A 21,063-nucleotide genomic window follows, 5' to 3' on the forward strand; every position below is an offset into this window, starting at 1 on the left:
AATAAACATTCAATTTCTAGTCTTTTTTACACGTAGTAAGTTTCAATAACTCCATACCATTACATATCGACATTCAAGGAGCAAAGATGAGACGTCGTTGTGTGGTGAGAACTGATAGAAAATCGTAAACAACAACAATCGCCGGTGGGGAGAAGCCATTTTTCCATTGACTGGAAGCCTGCTTTATTTATTGTAGGTTACAAAAAATAAAGAAAATGGCGGCATTGTTGTTATCGATTTTGTATCAGTTCTCACCACACAACGACGTCTCATCTTTGCTGCTTAAATGTCGGTATGTAATGGTATGGAGTTATTGAAACTTACTACGTGTAAAAAAGACTAGAAATTGAATGTTTATTTTTAAGCCTCGAAAGTTGCACTGGGTGCCTTTAATTCCAATACCTATCCCCAAACGATGCCCCAAAGGATCAAATTGGTTTTTCCATCAAAGATCAGCTGAGACTCAAACCCATTCAGGTAGCTTTATTATTCGACATTGCAATGTCACAAACAGCAGTTAGCCAGGAAATTACATTCAGAATGTGCAGTCAACCATGCGGAGGAATCCGGAGACCTCTCCCAGAAAACAGAAACAACAGTTAGAAGGAAAACCCAAAGTCAACGCGCATTGTTAACGTTTTCAGATCTCCAAAAACCAAAGTCCTCCCGCTGGCCTTCGAAGCATATACACAGCGCAAACATTGATTCTCTTTTAATGTACACATGATGAATACTCTTGAGGTTTTTCTTTATTTTTTTAAAGGCTCTTCTTTTCTGCACTGCCTCCCACCACAGCGAACACACTGGGATGATCCCACCACGAGTACCGCTTCTCTCCTGAGCCATCGGCTGAGTCAGGAGAAGCAGCTCTTCTACCGCGAGTCACTGACCACTGAGTCCGAGACAGATTGCACACGGGACCCCGGTAAACACGCCCTGATACTGTTTCCCGGGTGACCGGTAACATGGGCGGGGGGGCGGGGGGGGCCAGGGCAGGGAAAAAAAATCATTAAAACAGAACGAAGAACAGAAACACTGAACGGTATTTCATCCCACCAGCGAGGTGCCCCTCGCACACACAGTGAACCGTACCACCAAGCACTGGACCAACACACACACACACACACACACACCGTCCGTCACTTGCTCTTTATGTACAATGTACATTGCAAATTCCCTCGAACACACACAGACAGACAGACAGACAGACCCACAAACAGACAGAGATAGACAGACACACACGTTTACATTGACAGAGACAACAGTATAGGTCTCCTCTCTGCTTGTTATTTATTTTATCTCACACACACACACACACACACACACACACACACACAAACACACACAATTATTCCCGTCTTCATGCTCACACTTCATCAACACAACCAGGGGATGAACCAGGGCAACGTAAACACAGTTAGCATAAGCGTGTGTGTAGAGAGATACACTAATACTTTATTCATCCTGAAGGACATTTAGGCAGCCAGTGTGTGTGTGTGTGTGTGTGTGTGTGTGTGTGTGGTAGTTGAATGTATTCCAACGTTTGTGGATAGCATTGTAGATAAACTACAAATTAAATGATAAGCCTTGCGTGTGTGTGTGTGTGTGTGCGCGCACGTCTGTGTGTGTGCGTGCGTGTTTGTGTGCATATGTTTGTGCGTATGTGTCTGAGTGTGAGTGTGCGGTGTGTGTGCATGCGTGCGTGTGTGTGTGTCAGTGTTGAAGCGACGGAGGTGATTCACTAAAACAGAATACAATTCATCCCCAAACTAAGGTTCCAGTTCTTCCAAGTGCACACCTCCTCTCCATGGAGAGGAACAAAATTGCTGCCGGAACTCCACCTGGTATTCCTGACCCTGGCGGACCACAGGGCCACAGAGACGGGGTCGTCACCGTGACGACGCCAGACAACAGCGGGGACCGCGCGCGGTGATGACACGAGACACACAGAACACAACGTTGTTCAGCACGCCGCCCTGGGTCTGAGGGTACACACACACACACACACACACGTAATGCCCCCTGCATCGCCATGACGTCAGTCACAGCAAGCACCGGCGATGTCACGGTCCTCCGCCTCAAGCGAAAACAAAAGAAGCTCGGCGATTCGCCGGGACCTGGGTCCGGCTGCCAATCAGCAGCCAGCAGGGCGGAGCCCCGGGAGGGGAAGCAGGTAACATCTGTACAGCGTTGGCTTGCTCTCCACTCCAAAGCGTAACTAAGTGCAAAGTCTCGTTCTCCCCCTGTAGTCTCTCAGGCTCCGCCCCCTCCTGGAACAGTATCCACGTGTGAGCGCCCCCCCCCGGAGTCCGCTCCGAGACCGACCTCCGAGGACCCCCCCCCCCCCCCCCCCCGCAGGCCCGGGACGGGGGGGGTCTCTACCGGCCGAAGACGCCCTCGTACTCCAGCAGGATGAGCTCCACGATCTGGTTCTGGTACACCATGTGGACGGCCATGCTGCCCGTCTCCGTCTCGGGCCGCAGCAGCGTGGGCCCGAACACGATGGCCACGCTCTGGGTCGTCATGCGGTTGGCCTCGCCGTGGTCGATCACCCTGGGGGGGGACGGGGGGGACAGGGGGTCAGCACACGCCTGCAGCACCAACACCTCGTTAGGCAGACAGCACCCCCACCTCGTTAAGGAGAAAGCACCCCAACCTCGTTAAGAGGACAGCACCCCTGCCTTGTTAAGAGGACAGCACCCCCACCCCCCCCTCGTTAAGAGGACAGCACCCCCACCCCCACCTCGGTAAGAGGACAGCAACCCCAACTTTTTAATAGGACAGCACCACCACCCCCAACTCGTTAAGAGGACAGCATCCCGACCTCGTTAAGAGGACAGGCACCCTGACCTCGTTAAGAGGATAGCAACCCCTCCTCATTAAGAGGACAGCAGCAACACCTCGTTAAGAGGACAGCACCCCGACCTCGTTAAGAGGACAGGCACCCCGACCTCGTTAAGAGGATAGCAACCCCTCCTCGTTAAGAGGACAGCACCACCAACTCGTTAAGAGGACAGCACCCTGAACCCCACCTCGTTAAGAGGACAGCACCCCCTCCTCGTTAAGAGGACAGCACCACCACCTCGTTAAGAGGACAGCACCCTCAAACCCCACCTCGTTAAGAGGACAGCACTTCCACCTCGTTAAGAGGACAGCACCCTCAACCCCACCTCGTTAAGAGGACAGCAACCCCTCCTCCCCAGAGAACACCAATCAGAGCCCAGCGAGTGCCCCGGACCAAACACAGCCCACAGAATGGCTCCAGCTCCTCATGTGTGATCAAAGAGGTTGACGAAGGTTTTCCCAGTCTCTGCGCTGCGTGGCTGAGCCCACGACTTCATTACCCCGGCGCCTATGGGCTCCGTGTGGACCGGAATAAAACAAACACACCGCTCGGGGGGCCCCTCAACGCAAGGCGAGGGGCCCCGCATCGACACGACAAACACATCGAATCCCCGCGGGCCGGAACACATCATAACATTTGAATAGCGCAGAGACGCCCGCATGCAGATGCAGAAAACAATAACATATTCATAGACGGAGGATGGGGGAAGGAGCGATTAAATCCTCCGCTCCCCTCTCGCACGCTGAATGTCACGCTGTAAATTTCCAGAGGAGACGCGCCGCCGCAGGTTCTGAGTCGTCGTGGAAAACCCGGCGCCATATAAATGCAAATCAGGAAGCGAAGGGGAAATGTCAGACCGATGCCGTTCTGGAAATGGGGGGGCGGCGGGGGGGGGGGGGGGTACACCTGGAACCCCGCTCCCCCCGCACCCCGCGGCCTAATCCACCGCTGGAGAACGGAGAACAAAGAGGAACCGGGGAACGGCGGGCGGAACTCAACTAAATGTCAGCAGGGGGAAATTAGCTCACGTTCCCCTGCTGGGAAAATTTAATAAATGAACCGCCGATGTTTGTCTCGTTTTACTTGTTATACAAATTGCCAAAAGTTATAAAATGTGTATTCCTTTTTTACGTTAGCTAATTAACCGTTGAAAATCCTGTGAAGTAGAACATTTATTAAGATAAACGCACTCATGGATGAGTGGAGGTAGGGTGAGACTGGACCAGAATAAAAGTGATTCTCTGTAAACACTTTTATTCTGGTCCACTTTTGCCAGCATTAACCCTAAACGAAGTCCTAAATGAACCATGTAACCAATGAGGTTTGGTCTCAGAGTCTGTGAACCCCAGGGTTGTCCTCAGGCCTACCTTCTGAGATGTCTGAACAGGACCTGCATGGTGTCGTGGTTTGGCTTGGGCAGCTGCCGGATCAGCTCCGTGATGGAGCTCACACGCTGCTTGTAGTCGGAGCATTCTGCGGGGAACGGGCCAGCGTTAGATATGGATAGAGGTACAATGGCGCCATCTTGTGGACATCGGGTAACGCAAGCAAAATCACGCACCATTGAAATAAGATACGATTGATAAACAATAAGATAAAGCTGGGTCTTTATAGATCCCAGACGGGCCATTAGGCTGTCACAGCAGGTAGTAATAGGGGCAGCAGTATAACTGACGAAGACGAAGGTTGACATGGGGGAGGGGCTTACTTATGGCGTCGACAAAGTCGTTGAAGGAGCCGTAGGTGAAGAGCGGCTCGGGCAGCTCTCTGAAGAACATCTTCAGGGCCCCCGTGGTCACGTGGATGTCCTCCCACTTGATGTCGTCAAGCTCCACCTTTTCGTCTGCATCGACCAATCAGCAGCAGGGAAAGCGTTGGATGAAGGGATACAACTGGTTAGTTTAACAGAGGCGCTGTCCCTGATTGGTGCACTGTGTCAGAAGGGGGCGTGTCCAGACTCGTTCAGGTGACCCCAGAGTTACACATAACACCACCAGGGGGGGGGGGGGCTCGACTCAACAAATTCAAACGATGAAAACAACGCGTAACACCGCAACCATTAGCTGACTGATTTCGGTTGGTGTGTTAGCCAGCTTTAGTCAGGGTAGACCCTCCCACGCTCCCCCCCCCCCCCCCCCCACCCCCCTATTGTGCATGCAGCAACAGATGTCACACACGGCGGACACAAAGTAAAAAGTCTCCACTGAATTAAGCGTTTATACTCACCTCCGAGAAGTTCTCAATCTCAGATTTTGTATACAGCTGTATTTCGTTTCAACTTGTATTGTCATATCTACAGAAATGACCAGTGACCTCATAGCTGGCTACGGGCATGGCGGGACCTACCGTGGTTGACGGCGAATCGCAGCTTCTGGATGACGGCCAGGTTGCCGCTGACCCGGTACAGCCCGTCCACGTCCAGACCTGGGAGACCGGGACCACACGGTCAGGGCTCCTCTACAGCACTGGTTCTCTGACTCTTTCTACTAGTGCACCCCCTCTGGGATGTGAGTTCAGCTGAGTACCCCCCTCACCGGCACAGAACACGTTGGGGAGAAACACGGGCCTGTGCTTCATGCATCTGTTGGCTCATTCCTCCCCAAGAAAGATGCTCAATGCCAGTGGGAGTCACAGCATGCGGAGGTGAATCATTCAAATGTATTCCTCCACATGATGGTGTTCCTGGATGCGTTTTATTTCTCGCGGATTCTCCTTTCTCATTGTTTACATTTTAACCCCTTGTCCGTTTTCTCAATTTTGTTTTTCGTCTAGTTTTCAGAAGTTTTATTTACTCAGGGTGCATATATCGAGCTCATTAGCGTAGCCGCTGAGCTGCTTCACTAACGAGTTAATTACATCCTCAACACGACCATCAATACACCACTAAACTGCAGACTGGTACTGAACCATGAGGTCTTATTGTGGATTATGGGACATTCTAGGAGAGATGTAGGGTATATTATTACACATACACGTAGAGCTAATAGTGCTTTTTATTAAACAACTATTTGTGTGTGTATTTGTTATTTCGTTTTTTTTATGAATAAAATCCAGGCTACGTTTTTCATCCAGTGTGTTTCCACGACGACGAGCATCCCTCTAAACAGGATTTCCCTGACTCCAACCCTACCTGTGTTCTCCACGTGGTCGATGCACATGGTGACGAACTCGGGCACTGAGCCACACTCCCTCTGACACAGGCTGGTCAGACTGCAGCCGAACACCTGGTCTGGAGATCACAACAACACAACAGGGTTAACAAACACACAACAACACACTCAACGTGGTCTACTCTACACACAACACAACAACAACCAGGCTGGTCAGACTGCAGCCGAACACCTGGTCGGGGGATCACAACAACACAACAGGGTTAACACACAACACAACAACACACTCAACATGGTTTACACACAACACAAAAACAACCAGGCTGGTCAGACCGCAGCCGAACACCTGGTCTGGGAGACAACATTGTCAGGTACCCAAGGACACACAACCTGGTCAGGTACACAACAACACGACAGGCTAACATAGCCAGGCTAACATGGCTGGGCTAACGAAGCCGGGCTAAACTAAACAGGCTAACGTAGCCAGGCTAACATGGCTGGGCTAACGAAGCCGGGCTAAACTAAACAGGCTAACGTAGCCAGGCTAACATGGCTGGGCTAACGAAGCCGGGCTAACCTAGACAGGCTAATGTAGCCATGCTAACGTAGACGGGCTAACGTAGCCGGGTTACATCCAGCGGGCTACCTTTGATGTAGCCCTTGTCGCGGACCGCCTGGTAGGTGGGCCGGCGGGTCAGGAACTTCTTCAGCTTCACGCGGGTCTTCTTCTGGTCCGACACGTCCATGCTGACGGACGTCTTCATGGCTGGGGGACGCACACACACGCGCGCACACACACACACACACACACACAGAGACAGACACACACACACACGTACAGACACACACACACACACACACACACACACACACACACACACACACACACACACACACACAGTGTCACAGGGCTGTTTTGCGTCTTTCTTTGGGTCTCTGGGTTAGAGGACTCTGGGGGTCTCTGGAGTGGGGGTCTCTGGAGGGGGGGACTCACCACGGTTCTTCTTGGAGTCCCGGTGGTCCTTCTCCTTGTCCTGCTTCTCGGACCCCGGAGACTCTGGCATGTCCTCCTCGATGGCCTCGTCAGACTCCCAGGCCTGCCGCACACAAGAACACACACACAAGTTAAGTTTTGGAAATTTACAGTGGAGTGGTGAAGTTGTATGTGTGACTGACTGGCTCTGCGTATGTGTGTGTGTGATGTTCTGCGTGTGTGGCTCTGCATAGCTCTGTGTGTGTGTGTGTGTGTGTGTGTGTGTGTGTGTGTGTGTGTGTGTGTGTGTGTGTGTGTGTGTGTGTGTGTGTGTGTGTGTGTGTGTGTGTGTGTGTGTGTGTGTGTGTGTGTGTGTGTGTGTGTGTGTGTGTCTCACGTGTGCGCTGATGGTCTCGTTGAGGGCCCGGTACCAGTCGTTGATGACGCTGTCGATCTCTGACTGGATCAGGAGCTCAGTCCCCCGACGGGTCTTCAGCTAGAGGTCAAAGGTCAGAATGAGGTCAGTCCGTGAGGTCAAAGACTCTCTCCACTTTGGACATTGCCTGTTACAATCACATCTCAGCAATGACAGCTTGTTTGATTAGATGTGAAAGTTCACTTGGCAATAACAAAACGTTCCTCCACTCATCCAGATTCTAATCCTGAATTTTGATTCTTTATTATTTCAAATTTTAAATTGATTTGATGCGGTCCCTGTTCTCACTAGAGGAGGAAGATCTCAGTTTTCTTCGAGTGAGGAGAACAGTGGTCCTCCTGGGGTGGTGGTGGGGGGGGGGTCCTACCTCGATGACGTGCTTCTTGCTGGACTTGTCCCGGCTGGCCCAGTCCACAGAGCTGCCCCTGAGGTCCACCGTGAACTCTGGTTTGGACTGGTTGCTGCCAAACTTCTGAGGAGAAGGACAGACAGTAAGAAGACGACCGGAGAAGCTGGCAGAACGGTTACAGGAGGTTACAGGTAGGGGTTTATGGTTGGCGGCACCCAGGGGCAAATGCAGATTCATTTTCACACTGATATTAAATTATTAAAGAGATGGACTCCTCCAAAAAATAATAATGCAGGTGTTATTTTGCTGCGGTAGTACAAACATAACGTGATCATCATGTCAGCTTTGACCATGACATCGATGTTTAAATTAAAGTCAACAGCAGTCACAATAGGCGGTAACCTTCTACATGAGCACACGTGATCTTTAGTAAGTTAGTGCAGAGATGAGTGGTAGAGGGGGGGGGGGGCAAACCATTCTTGATGACATTAATGAGCTCTTAGGAACACAACTGGGACAGCGGCACACACGTTATTCAAACTCATGTTGCCCGTGGCAACTATCCAGCATTCCAGCAAACCCAGGGCCATCCTTCGGATCATTCCATCATTAGTCATTTTAAGAAGCTCTGGTTACAGTCGGGTACGTAAGGTAAGTGCTCCAGCCACACACCAACTTCCAGGGTGATTATGCCGGTCGTGGGGAGCCAGGTGGGGGAGAGAGGGGAGGGGATGGACCGGTGAGGGCAAGGGTGGTACATGCAGGGGAGGGGGGGGGGGAGGGAGATGAAGAGAGGAAGAGAGGGAGAGAGGGAGGGACAGAGAGAGAGAGAGAGAGAGAGAGGGAGTGACAGAGAGAGAGAGAGAGAGAGAGAGAGAGAGAGAGAGAGAGAGAGAGAGAGAGAGAGAGAGAGAGAGGGAGTGACAGAGAGAGAGGAAGTGAGGATGAGAGCGACAGAAAAAGAAAGAGTGAGTGAGAGAGAAAGAAAGAGCGAGGGGGACAGAGAATGATAGAAAGAGTGACCGAGAGAGAGTGACAGAGAAAGAAAGAGAGACAGAAAAGAAAGAGAGAGTGACTGAGAGACAGGAAGAGAGAGCGTCAGAGAGTGTCAGAGAGAGACAGAGAGAGTTTCAGAGTGTCAGAGAGAGACAAAGACAGACAGAGAGAGAGAGAGAGAGAGAGAGAGAGAGAGAGAGAGAGAGAGAGAGAGAGAGAGGGAAAGAGAACAAGCAAAGGCAGGGGGAGGAGAGAGAGGGGGACATACAGTGGTGGTGTGGACATTGCCACAGTTGGCATAGGAGACAGCGGGGCGGAGCTTAACCGAGCGCTTCCAGTTGCTAAGCAGCGTGAGCAGCAGCTCTGGAATGCGGCCGCTACGGTAGTACGACTAACGAGAGAGAAGAGGGGGAGAAAGGAGAGAGACAAGAGGGGGGAGGAGAAGGGAGGGCAGAGTGGCGAGAAAAATGAGAAAAATACAGCGAGTTGAGGACGGATGACCAATCACAGAGAGACAGAGACAGAGAGAGAGAGAGAGAGAGAGAGACACAGACACATAGAGAGAGAGAAGCACAGAGAGAGACAGGGAGAGAGAGAAACAGAGACAGAGAGAAACAGGGAGAGAGACTAAACACTAAGAAGAAGAACATCTAACACAGGTCTAGATCATGAACACCCACAGAAACAGTAACACAGATAAATGGAGTAAACCACAGGTTGGGGTACAGGGGGGGGGTCTATGGGAGGGAAGGGGAGCGGGGGTGCGGGAAGAGAGGGGGGTACGTACCCAGCTGCTGGTGCTGCCGCCCTGCCCTTTAGCAAAGAGCAGCGAGGACCCCTGCAGTACCGTCCACGACGAGGTCCAGTTCTTCCTGAAAGGGGGGGGGGGGGGGGGGGGGGAGAGAGAGAGAGGACACACAGTCAGACCACCGCTACCCTGCACCCAGGAACCCCCCCCCCCCCATACCCCCGCCTCACCCCTCTTACTCACTTATTCTATGTTGTACGTCCTCGCACTTAAAAATAGTACTTAGCATGGTGTAGCTTCTTGTCCTCGCTAGCTTTGTTGTGTACGGGGAATGGGTTAGCCCAGCGATTGCTGGTGCTTGACACTTGGTTCTATGCACATCTTTACTTTACCGACAGCGACATATTGTTGTTTCTCTTCCTTATGACAAATGTACTTTCTGTAAGTCGCTCTGGATAAAAGCGTCTGCTAAACGCCCTCAATGTGAATGCAAATGTCGTGTCTCCGTTAAGTCACCGACCAATCGGAACCCCTCGAAGCGGTGATGCACCCACCTGACTTTCTTCCCGTTCTCCGTGATCTTGGTCACGTTGAGGACGCCACACTTCTCCGACGGCTAGGGGGGGGGGGGGGGGGGGGGGGGGGGGAGAGACGACAACACTTTATGAGACACGCACACGCAGAAACACACACAAGACACACACACACAAGACAAACACAAAGCACAGAGCCAGCCAAAAAGCGAGCGACAGAAGCAGACGATGCACAGTGTCTGAAGCGATGAGAATTAAACATCTGAGAGAACACTGAACGCCACCAACTAACACACTGAAAGAGCTAATTAAACCACAGAGAGAGAAGAGGCTGTTTGATTGGCTTTGATGGAGGAGTCTGATCACACACTAGTGACAGGCCGGGGGGACGAAGACAGCGTCTCCAGGGGAGGCGGGAGACGCGGACCAATGATTAGCGTGACGCGCCTGTTCACACCTGAACACAGTGTGCTACCAGGTGAGGCTGAAGCTTGAAGGCATGCAGGGGGGAGGGGGAGAGAGAGAGAGAGAGAGAGAGAGAGAGAGAGAGAGAGAGAGAGAGAGAGAGAGAGAGAGAGAGAGAGAGAGAGAGAGAGAGAGAGAGAGAGAGAGAGAGAGAGAGAGAGAGAGAGAGAGAGAGAGAGAGAGAGAGAGAAGCAGCCAGGCGGGTGTTAGCACACAGGCGGGGGTGTGTGGAGCGAGGGTTGCCGTGGGATACTAACGGTGGAGGGGTGCTTGGGAGAGGAGGGGCAGGAGTCAGAGTCGGGGGGGCTCTGTTTGGGCGCGCAGGCCGACGCACTCTCCTGATGGGAGAGGGGAGGGGGTGAGCAGAGAGGACGCGCACACACAAACACACACACACACACTTTGACTGACATATACACACGCATAACCTCACACACACACAAACAACGACAGACATACACACACACACACACACACACACACACACACACACAACGACAGACATATACAAACACATAACCATACACACACTACCACACACACAAACACAAACACACACACAACACACTAACCGGCTCTCTCAGAGGGCGGCCATGTTTGTTAGTGAAGAGAAAAACCGGCTTGGAGCAGAAAGCAGAATTACTGCCTAGTGGTGTGAGGGTGGGGTTAACATGTTAGGGTGGGGTTAACACGTGAGGGTGGGGTTAACACGTGAGGGTGGGGTTAACACGTGAGGGTGGGGTTAACACGTGAGGGTGGGGTTAACACGTGAGGGTGGGGTTAACACGTGAGGGTGGGGTTAACATGTTAGGGTGGGGTTAACACGTGAGGGTGGGGTTAACATGTTAGGGTGGGGTTAACACGTGAGGGTGGGGTTAACACGTGAGGGTGGGGTTAACACGTGAGGGTGGGGTTAACATGTTAGGGTGGGGTTAACACGTGAGGGTGGGGTTAACATGTTAGGGTGGGGTTAACACGTGAGGGTGGGGTTAACATGTTAGGGTGGGGTTCACACGTGAGGGTGGGGTTAGGGGTTAACACGTGAGGGTGGAGGAGGGGCTGTGTTAGTGTGTTTCCACGGTGACGGAGACAGAAGATGCTTGATTAGGTGTGTGGACGGTCGCCAGGTCGTCACAGCGGATTAATTAATCCTTCCCCGACGACAACATCCTCTTATTGGCTGTGATTGAACGCGCCGATCACCAAGGTGTCAAATCATGATGTAATCAGAACAGATCTCTCGGTTCGGGGGGTCGTTTTCGGGGGGGGGGGGGGGGGGTACCAACTTTCTGTGGGCTCAGGGGGAGCTGGATTCTCCTCTTGCGCGGGTCAGAACCGAAGCGTCTGAGTTTGAACGAGAACTGGAACAACAGAACCACGTTGCTCTTCAGTCACGTCAGGTTTCGTGTGTCGCTGGTGTTCCGATACACTCACAGGAAGTGGACACACAGGGAAGGACAACCACAACAACAGCTGGTCGCCGGTCACATGACCCACGCCCCAGTCATATGACCCACGCCTCAGTCTAAACACAGACACACCGACCGCCTGAGATCTGTGGTCCTCCTGACTCCATGGTCAGGATTTGAACGGCGCCTCAAGGATTTAAACCGCGGAGTGGAATAGCCGGCTAATGCTAGCGGACCGTTCTCAGCAGGTTCAGAGTAGTAAGATCAACAGGTCTGCTGGCATCCAGACAGCACCACGAGTTGTTTGGTTCTTCGTTTCTTCATTGTTCATCGTACATCAACGTTATCGAACAAACACGATAGCCACAGTACATCGCACAGCAACGTCGTCGCACATACACGATAACTATCGCACATCAACGTTAACGCACAAACACGATAACTATCTCACATCAACGTTAACGCACAAACACGATAACTATCGTTCATCAACGTTATCGCACAAACACGATAACTATCGTTCATCAACGTTATCGCACAAACACGATCACTATCGTTCATCAATGTTATCAACACAAACACGATAACTATCGCACAACGACGTTAACGCACAAACACGATAACTATCGTTCATCAACGTTATCGCACAAACACGATAACTATCGTTCATCAACGTTATCGCACAAACACGATAACTATCGTTCATCAACGTTATCGCACAAACACGATACCGATCGTGACGATACACCAAGCCCCCGAGCGCTCGATAAAAAAAAAGGACGTTTCTCTGAATGTGGGCTTCAAAGTAAAGGCGCGGAGCTCACCTTGTCGTTGAGGTCCAGTACGTAGGTGCTGTGTCTCCACTTGGTGAGCACGATGGGGTCGGGGTTCTGCGGGTGCTTCCTCTCCAGGCTGCGGCTCTTGGGGGCCTCACCCGACTGGGGGGGGGAGACGGCATACTGGGGGGAGGCAAGGAGGCAGAGGGGGGAGGGAGCGGGGAGGGAAAATGGAAATGTTCAGACTGAATCAAACTGTTTAATTTCAGCATTTCACTGAGGGTTTGGTATTTTAAATGTTGATTCATTTATGAATTCTTTCTTCTATTCTTTCGTATTCATCACACACTGAATATCCAAATCAAGATGCCGCACCAACTCCCAAAGTGAGCCATGAGCTTCGTCTAACGAGAGAAACAGACAAACAGACAAAAGCTTCCACATAAAAGCGTCTTTAAAACCACAAGGGGCAAATGTTTGGTACTGCTTCGTGAAAAAAACACTAAAACGCTTCGTTGATTGGAAGAACTGGTTCATCGATCGACTAATGGACGGGTCCTCTCCCTGGGGAGTCAAACCCACAACCACGTTACGGCTCACCAGATAGTCATCCACTATACAGTAGACAGCAGAATATAGACCGTGGGTGCAGAATATAGACCTACGGCCACAGACACACAGCTAACCCCCTCAGCAACATTTCTACTGCCACACTCTCTCTTCTGGGGTGTACCCATAACACCTCTCCCTGGTTAAAAAAAGAGACGCCCACACAAACACACTCCTTCAACCCCACTCCACCTCTACCCTATCGAGGGTGGAGTCAGGAGTCTGGAGTCAGTCTTACCTTGGGCAGCTCCCACTCAGACCGGGATCCATCCGCGCTGTAGTAGTACGGCCGACCCTGCTCGTCCAGATGTTTGATCCACTGGAACACACAACATGAACCTGGTAAGACCTCTATACCATCTAGCTAATAAACAAACAATCTATCCAGAAGTACATGAACGCATGATGCATATTTCAGTGAAACTATTCATCAAGAACATAAGGCTTTATTCACACTACATAAGGATAGGGTAAGGGTAAGTGATTTTAAGAAGATAGGTATGAAGGTACGTACCTTCTCCCGTGTGTACTCAGAGACGTAGAGGGTGTGTCCGTGCTCGTCCAGTTCCTCCGACCAGCCCCTAGGGGGCGAGCCGTACTGGCTGTCCGACTGACTCGAGTGGGTGCTGTGGCAGTTGTCCTCCGAAGAAAGAGGCTGGAGAGAAACATTGAATTAATATATATATATATATATATATATATATATATATATATATATATATTATAATAAATTCGGGAAATGTTCAGTGATATTTATATGTGTACCATATTACGGATTAAAGGGATAAGGCCATATTTCTCTCACGGCACATCCATCAACCCACCACACGGGGGCGCTGTTGGACCATATTATGAAACCGCAGCTACTGCACCGCCTTGCAGGGGGAACGCGGTTTGCGCACATCAAAGAGCTCCCCCCCGCCCTCGGGAACCTAGCGCAACTTCAAACTGACCTCTGAGGTCCAGCAATCCCCTTATAAAAGGTGGTTGTTGTGTTATCTTCCGTGGTCGCACAACGTACTGCCATTCTAGACAAACTGCCGCTCTATCTGCTGCACTACCATGGCAACAGCGTCGACCAATCCCAGTTTATTTTAGGATTTTCACACGGCAGCGAGCGGTGTTGCCTTTAAACCTTTGTGACACGGAGAACATCGATGGCTCAGACCTCCAGCCTGCATGACCGGTCCTCTGCCCCCCCAGAGGTCAAGGTTCATGGACTAAGGGCGGTATGTCGCTCAGGAGATAGAGCGGGTCGGCTGGTGACCGGAAGGTTGCTAGTTTGATCCCTGGCTCTTCCTAGCGTCGAGGTGTCCCTGAGCGAGGCGCCTGAAGAAACTAAACATAGGTTTGTGTGTGAAGCTACAGAAGGTGAGTTTAGAGTTTAATTAGGTGAGGGGTGGGTGGGGTCAGAGTTTGTCTCCGCCCCCCTGCCGGCGTGGAAGGGAACATCGAACCATGAACAGGACAACATGAAGAGGGGAGGGAGGAGAGAGATGGGAAGGGAGGGAGGCAGGGGGGAGAGAGGCCAAAACTGAAAGACAGACAGACAGACAGAGAGAGACACAGACAGACAGACAGACAGAGAAAGAGACAGACAGAGAGAGACGCAGACAGACGGAGTAAGAGACAGACTGACAGACAGACAGAGAGAGACACACAGACAGACAGACAGAGAAAGAGAAACAGACGGAGAGAGACACAGACAGACAGACAGACAGACAGACAGACAGAGACGCAGAAACATACAGACAGAAAAAGAGAGACAGGCAGAGAGAGATACACACAGAGAGAGACAGACAGACAGACAGACAGACGGAGTAAGAGACAGACAGACAGACAGACAGACAGACAGACAGACAGACAGACAGAGAAAGAGAGACAGGCAGAGAGAGATTCACACAGAGAGAGACAGACAGAAACAAACAGACAGACGGTCAGACACCCCCCCCCCCCTCACCTCCGCCTCCGTGGATCCGTGGGCGTCGCCCCCCCGGCTGCCTTCCCCCGCGGTGTCGCTGCGGCCCCGGGGGGGCTTCCAGGTGCGCTCCCCCGAGCCGCGGTGGTAGTAGAAGTGGCGCCCGCTCAGGTCCTTGTGCGTCTCCCAGTCTCCCAGCACGGCCAGCGGGGAGCCGCTGGGCGCCGGCGGCAGGCTGGACTGGGAGACCTTCAGCTCCTGGAGGTTGGTGTAGACCGGGGAGTCGGACCGGCCCGGAGGACCGCCGGGGGAGGGGGTCTGAGGGGGGGAGAGAGAGGGGGGGGGGGTGAGCCGAGGAGACGATAGGAGGGAGGGGGGGGGGGGGTCTGAGGGGGAGAGAGAGGGTGGGGGGGGGGGGGGGGGGGGGGGGGGGGAGCGAGGCGTAGCTGAGGAGGACAACGTGCCGAGCATCGACCGAGGGATGCTTCTCAGTACCCCGGCTCCAGGCCCAGAGGCCCCGCTGGTGACACTAGGGTGCAGCGGTCTCACTTCCTGAAGGGACTCCCCCCTCGCCTCAGCGACAGCCGAGACAGAAGCATCGCAACACAAACACAGGAAAGGGGAAGCTCCAATCGATAGAGAAGTCTGCCCCCCTGCCCCCCGCCCCCCCCCCCCCCAGACGTTGTACGGGTGTCCCGGGTAAGAGGGTGGGGGGCTCCTCCAACTTGGAGAATGCCTTCCCCCCCCCCCCCCCCTCCCAGCTCTGACTCCAGTGGACTTTAGAACAAGGTATTACACAAGGTACACGTTTTCATTCTAAATTCATTCAGCGCGCACACAGACACACACACACACACACGTGACCCCCACAGGTGAACCAAACAGCCTGCCCGTACCGGGGCAAGCTGTGTTCATGCCGTAGGAAAGCCCTAATTAGCATCCGTATTCACAACACCCACACACACACATCCACAGATCCGTATTGCTTTGGGTTTTGGTGCAGCTAATTCGACGTTTGTGTACAACGGGCCGCGTACCAACACACAACCACCCGGCTAACAACCTCCTACGGGCACAATGCAGACCCAGCTCGGTACACGAGGAGATCAGGTTTGGCTGAAGGGAAACCAGCCCTGCATCGACCACGCTGGTCGTTTGTAAAGTTAAAATTTTATATCAAAATGAGCTTGATTGCTGAGGAAATGGAAAGAGGAAGAGGAGGAGATGCATCCTTCCTGTTGGGTAAAGACACTGCGGTGGAACTCGGCCGATAGAGAGACGAGAGGAAGCTCGCGGCTGTAAGAACTCCACCGCCAGCGGCTCTGGTTACCAGATGAATGGTGTGTTTAGACTCAACCTAACCACTGAGCCGAGGATACCAGATCAACCAGGGCTGGCCACTCGCTGGAGGAATACTAGTAATAGAAAGAGACACAGTCTAGACTACTACTACAGACTACAACTATTACTACTACAGACTAAAACGGTTACTACTACAGACTGATACTACTACAGACTGATACTAGTAAAACTTACTACTAAAACTGTTACTACTACAAACTGTTACTACTACAGACTGATACTATTAAAACGTACTCCTAAAACGGTTACTACTACAGACTGTTACTACTACAGACTGTTACTACTACAGACTGTTACTACTACAGACTGTTACTACTACAGACTGTTACTACTACAGACTGTTACTACTACAGACTGTTACTACTACAGACTGTTACTACTACAGACAGATACTATTAAAACGTACTCCTACAACCGTTACTACTACAGACTACAACTGTTACTGCGTCAGACTACTGTTACTACTAATGACTGATAGTACTAAAGACTACAACTGTCACTACTATAGACTACCACTGTTAATACTACAGACTACAACTTTTTCTACTTCATACTACAAATGTTACTACATACTACAACTGTTACTCATAAAGACTACAACTGTTCCGTTTGGTTTCACTAAGAACTGACAGACTGACAAACCCTAAACATTTTGGACCAACACTGAGCACGTTCTTTAGAAACGTCCAGAATTACAAAGTGGTCGGGGAGGACAGCAGAACTTGGGGCCGGCTGAAGATAGAAAACTACAAAACCCAGAGATGTTTGTTTCCATGGCTACAGCTCAGCGTATTCCAAGTCCTCCTGAATGTCTCTAGGAAGATGCCAGGTCACGGTCTCCGAGCGGCCAGATTGTCCTGCCAGGATATTTGCCGTTCTTCTTAACCGACAGCCAACATGGACGACGTCCAAAGAGATGAAACGTTGGCCGTCGAACTTGAGAGCCAGAGAGGAATGTGTGAACGGTTTAGTGATTCAGAGTGATGATGGAGGGGAGAACGGGAAGCCGACGGACGGACAGACACACAGACAAACGGACACTCTGCCATGGCCGCCAGATGGGGCTCCCTGTTCCTGTGAATAACAGGAATACTTTCTCTCCTCCCTCAGAAATAATGATTTAATATCCCGCCGATGTCGGAGGGTGGGTCATAGCAGGACCTCTGATGCTGGACTCAGGTCTCTCTCTCTGTGTGTGTGTGTGTGTGTGTGTGTGTGTGTGTGTGTGTGTGTGTGTGTGTGTGTGTGTGTGTGTGTGTGTGTGTGTGTGTGTGTGTGTGTGTGTGTGTGTGTGTGTGTGTGTGTGTGTGTGTGCGCGCGCACGCGGCAGAGAGTGATGAAGGGGGTTGGCTTGTGAGAGAGAGCGAGAGAGATAAAGAGAAAATGAAAAAGAGAAAAAGGAAGAGAGGGTTTATGGGTCCAGAATTATTTAAATCAAATCCGTTTTCTGGTTTCCATAAAAAGACGATTAAGAAGATTTAATATCTTCTTAAAGTTTGTCACAACCTTGATGAACAGAGACTGCTGAAGCGTTTTTCGTGATCGATCAGAGACAGGTTTTGGTCACTTGGGACAGCGTTGCCTTTCGGACAGAAGGCAACATGCAGATTGTTTCTGTTCCACACACTGCAACACGGCCCTGTCTGGAAGGGTTGGCCTCTCCTCAAACGCATGTCGTTCCACTCAACACATCAACCACGAGCACACACACCCACACACACACACACACACACACACACAGACACACACTTACTCTCGAGGTATAAATATACATGATCCATATCATGATAACGATACACTTAGTTGTCCGGTGGTTATAACATAGATGCAGCAAACACGAAGAATAGCTAATCACCATAATCAGAGATGTACTATTCAGCAGAACGTCTCATCTGAAGAAACAATGAATAAATGTCGAAGATAATGGTCCGTGTCCACGGAGCTGTCACGGTGTCTCGATGGAAACACGAATCCATGATTAAATGATAATGACCGCAACCCACCCCCGCCTGTGTTGTGGGGCTCATGAATACATCAAGAGACCGATACAGATGATCCACTACACTGCTCCCCGGAGACAGCAGAGGCGCTGACTACAGGAGCAGTCGTGCTGCAGGGAGACACCAGTCGCTTCCAAAACCCAGACTGGCCTGTGTCCACTATGGGTGGGAATCACAGGGTACCTCACCACCATACCTGGCCCACCATACCGATAATATCGCAGTGATTCTGCGATAATCAATATAATGTTAGACAATCCTATAACGATGCATCACGATGTATGTCAAAGGTAAAGTGGTCCAAATGTTTTTCCTGGTCCAAACTTTTTGGAGTTTTTCAGTTTGGCAAGACAACTTCCTTTCAAGTTTCCCTCCTGTGAAAAAAAACTGTTTAGAGCGCCTTATCTTATTCATTAAAATATCGATATTTGGGGTGGTATTTCCTGTCTAACTCTTCATAAATAAAGCATGAAAATGCCCAACCAAAAAAAAAAAAGCATATCGATATTTGGCGCCAGTGTATCGATTCTCGATTCACACAAAGAAGGGCGACGACATACATCGCTGTATCGATACTTTGTCCCACCCCTAGTGTCCACGCACGCAACACACATCAACTACACAACTCACACACAAGCGGAGCACACTCAACCCGGTCTCCAACGTTACTGCTGCGGACCCCACGGGGGCCTCACGTCCCCCACGGGGCCCTAACGTCCCCGGGAGTGGTAGTTCTTTACGTGTAACGTCACCTTGTGTCCCGGGCTGCTCACAAACACCTCGTCGTCGTCCTCCTCCGACCGCTTGTACCCGCGGAAGCTGTTCAGCGCCCTGATGGTGCGACGCATGGCGGAGGCCCCCCGTCAGACTCCTCCACGCGCGATCCCCCCCCGGCCCCCACCTACCCACCACGCACACCCCCAAACTGTTCAGTCTTCAGCTCGACCCCTCAGAGAACACCTCTCTCTCCCTCCCTCTCTTTCTTTCTGTCTCTCTCCCGCTCTCTCTCTCTCTCTCTCTCTCTCTCTCTCTCTGTCCCCCCCTCTCTCTCCCCCCCTTTCTCTCTGTCTCTCTGTCTCTCTCTCTTTCCGTCTCTCTCTCTCTCTCTCTGTCTGTCTCTCCCTCTCTCTCTCTCTCACTCTCTCTCCGTCCCTCTCTTTCTCTCCCTTTCCCCCTCTCCCTCTCTCTCTCCCTCTCTCTCTCCCTCTCACTCCGTCCCTCTCTTTCTCTCTCTCTCCCCCTCCCTCTCTCTCTCTCTCCCTCTATCTCTGTCTGTCTCTCCCTCTCTCTCTCCCCCTCTCTCTCTCTCTCTCTGTCTGTCTGTCAGCCTGCTCAGTGTGAGGAGAGCGGAGACACTGGACACCACACTGAAGTGCCGGAGCCAAAAGGGGAACTGGATAGTTCTACCGCGGGTTATAGACAGACACACACGCGCCTATCAGCGCGCACACAGCCAGACGCACACACATCCCTGACACAACAGGAAATGGCTCGTCGGCGGCGGGAACCGCCTCGGAGCGGAGACACGAACCGGCCCGTCGCGTGTGCAGACGGAGTCGTGTGTGCGTGCGCGTGTTTCAGGTACACAACCCAAGCATGGGTGTGTGGGTCCGTTATGTGCGCGGGTCGTTAGGTGTGCGTTTCTCACATCAGTGTTGGTGTGTGTGTGTGCGTGCGTGCGTGCGTGCGTGCGTGCGTGCGTGCGTGCGTGCATGTGTCGCAGCAAGTGTTGCCTGTTTGCGTGCAGTCGACGCGTGTCTGACTCTGCATCGGCTTCTCGTATGGATTGGTAGGGTCTTATTAATAATAACGAATGAGGCCCAGAGCGTAGGCCTCGCTGACCCACCTGGGTCGGGACCTCTGACCTGGAGAGGATAGCGACGCCAGCGTCACACGGGAGTCAAGGCCGGTCTGCAGCCTGGTTTATATATATATATATATATATATATTCATATGCACCATATATATCACACCAGCTGCTGCCATCAGAGGGGAGGGGGGAGTCCTTCTCTCTTCGGCCAGAGCAGTGATTCTAGACTCAGCAGATCCCTAAAGTGCAGCGCAAAGATCCACAAAGAGAAGAATACGGGGAGCGAGCGGGCGAGCGAGAGAAACAGAACAGAAAGAGAAAGCTCCTGCGGTGTTGTGAAAGCCCCAAACCAAATCACCAACCGTGATAAAACATGTCGTTCGTGTGGTGAAGGCTGATGCAAGCCTCTCTGAAGGGGGGGGGGGGGGGGGGGGGGAGAGAGAGAGAGAGAGAGAGAGAGAGAGAGAGAGAGAGAGAGAGAGAGAGAGAGAGAGAGAGAATATGCATTCATTTATTGCATTCACAGCTTTTTTGCCCCTTTGATGAATGAGCAAAAACGTACAAGTACTGCTTTAATCTGATGCTCTGATTGGGTGTCTATAGAATACAGTCCTGGTGGAGGTGAGGGGAGGAGACGGAGGTGGAATCAAGGGCATTAAAATAATCGTATTCTTTTTGGCCAGCACACAAGGGGGGACGGGACGGGGGGACGACGACGACAGAG

At 51.7% G+C, this 21,063-nt stretch overlaps 1 protein-coding gene across 11 annotated transcripts; it reads right to left on the reverse strand.

Moving 5' to 3' along the window:
• Positions 1-468: 468 nt before the first annotated feature.
• arhgap12b (Rho GTPase activating protein 12b) lies at positions 469-19,526 on the reverse strand. 11 transcript variants are annotated; one of them, XM_060045529.1, is made up of 19 exons: positions 19,282-19,526; positions 15,210-15,485; positions 13,764-13,904; positions 13,488-13,568; positions 12,689-12,823; positions 11,742-11,816; positions 10,713-10,793; positions 10,012-10,073; positions 9,497-9,581; positions 8,978-9,100; positions 7,732-7,833; positions 7,326-7,424; positions 6,950-7,052; positions 6,602-6,721; positions 5,976-6,074; positions 5,192-5,269; positions 4,554-4,688; positions 4,213-4,318; positions 469-2,553 (listed from the first exon to the last, which is right to left on the reverse strand). In XM_060045529.1, the coding sequence occupies exons 1-19, from the start codon at positions 19,375-19,377 to the stop codon at positions 2,379-2,381; spliced, it is 2,172 nt and encodes a 723-aa protein (XP_059901512.1). In that variant the 5' UTR covers positions 19,378-19,526; the 3' UTR covers positions 469-2,378. The 11 variants fall into 11 exon arrangements, with proteins under 11 accessions (XP_059901512.1, XP_059901510.1, XP_059901514.1 ...); XM_060045527.1 differs by having other exon boundaries at positions 7,732-7,836; XM_060045531.1 differs by lacking the exon at positions 11,742-11,816 and having other exon boundaries at positions 19,282-19,525.
• Between the last annotated feature and the right edge of the window lie 1,537 nt (positions 19,527-21,063).

This window comes from Gadus macrocephalus, chromosome 23 (genome assembly GCF_031168955.1).
Source record: "Gadus macrocephalus chromosome 23, ASM3116895v1".
NCBI classification, from domain to species: Eukaryota; Metazoa; Chordata; class Actinopteri; order Gadiformes; family Gadidae; genus Gadus; species Gadus macrocephalus.

What these genes read in the sequence shown, in the direction of transcription:
- arhgap12b (XM_060045527.1), bottom strand. Translation starts at nt 19,377, where the DNA reads ATGCGTCGCACCATCAGGGCGCTGAACAGCTTCCGCGGGTACAAGCGG. An exon ending in ACGGATCCACGGAGGCGGAG is followed by an intron (nt 13,905 to 15,209) that starts GTGAGGGGGGGG and finishes GTTTCTCTCCAG; the next exon opens with CCTCTTTCTTCGGAGGACAA. An exon ending in GGACTCCAAGAAGAACCGTG is followed by an intron (nt 6,722 to 6,949) that starts GTGAGTCCCCCC and finishes TGCGTCCCCCAG; the next exon opens with CCATGAAGACGTCCGTCAGC.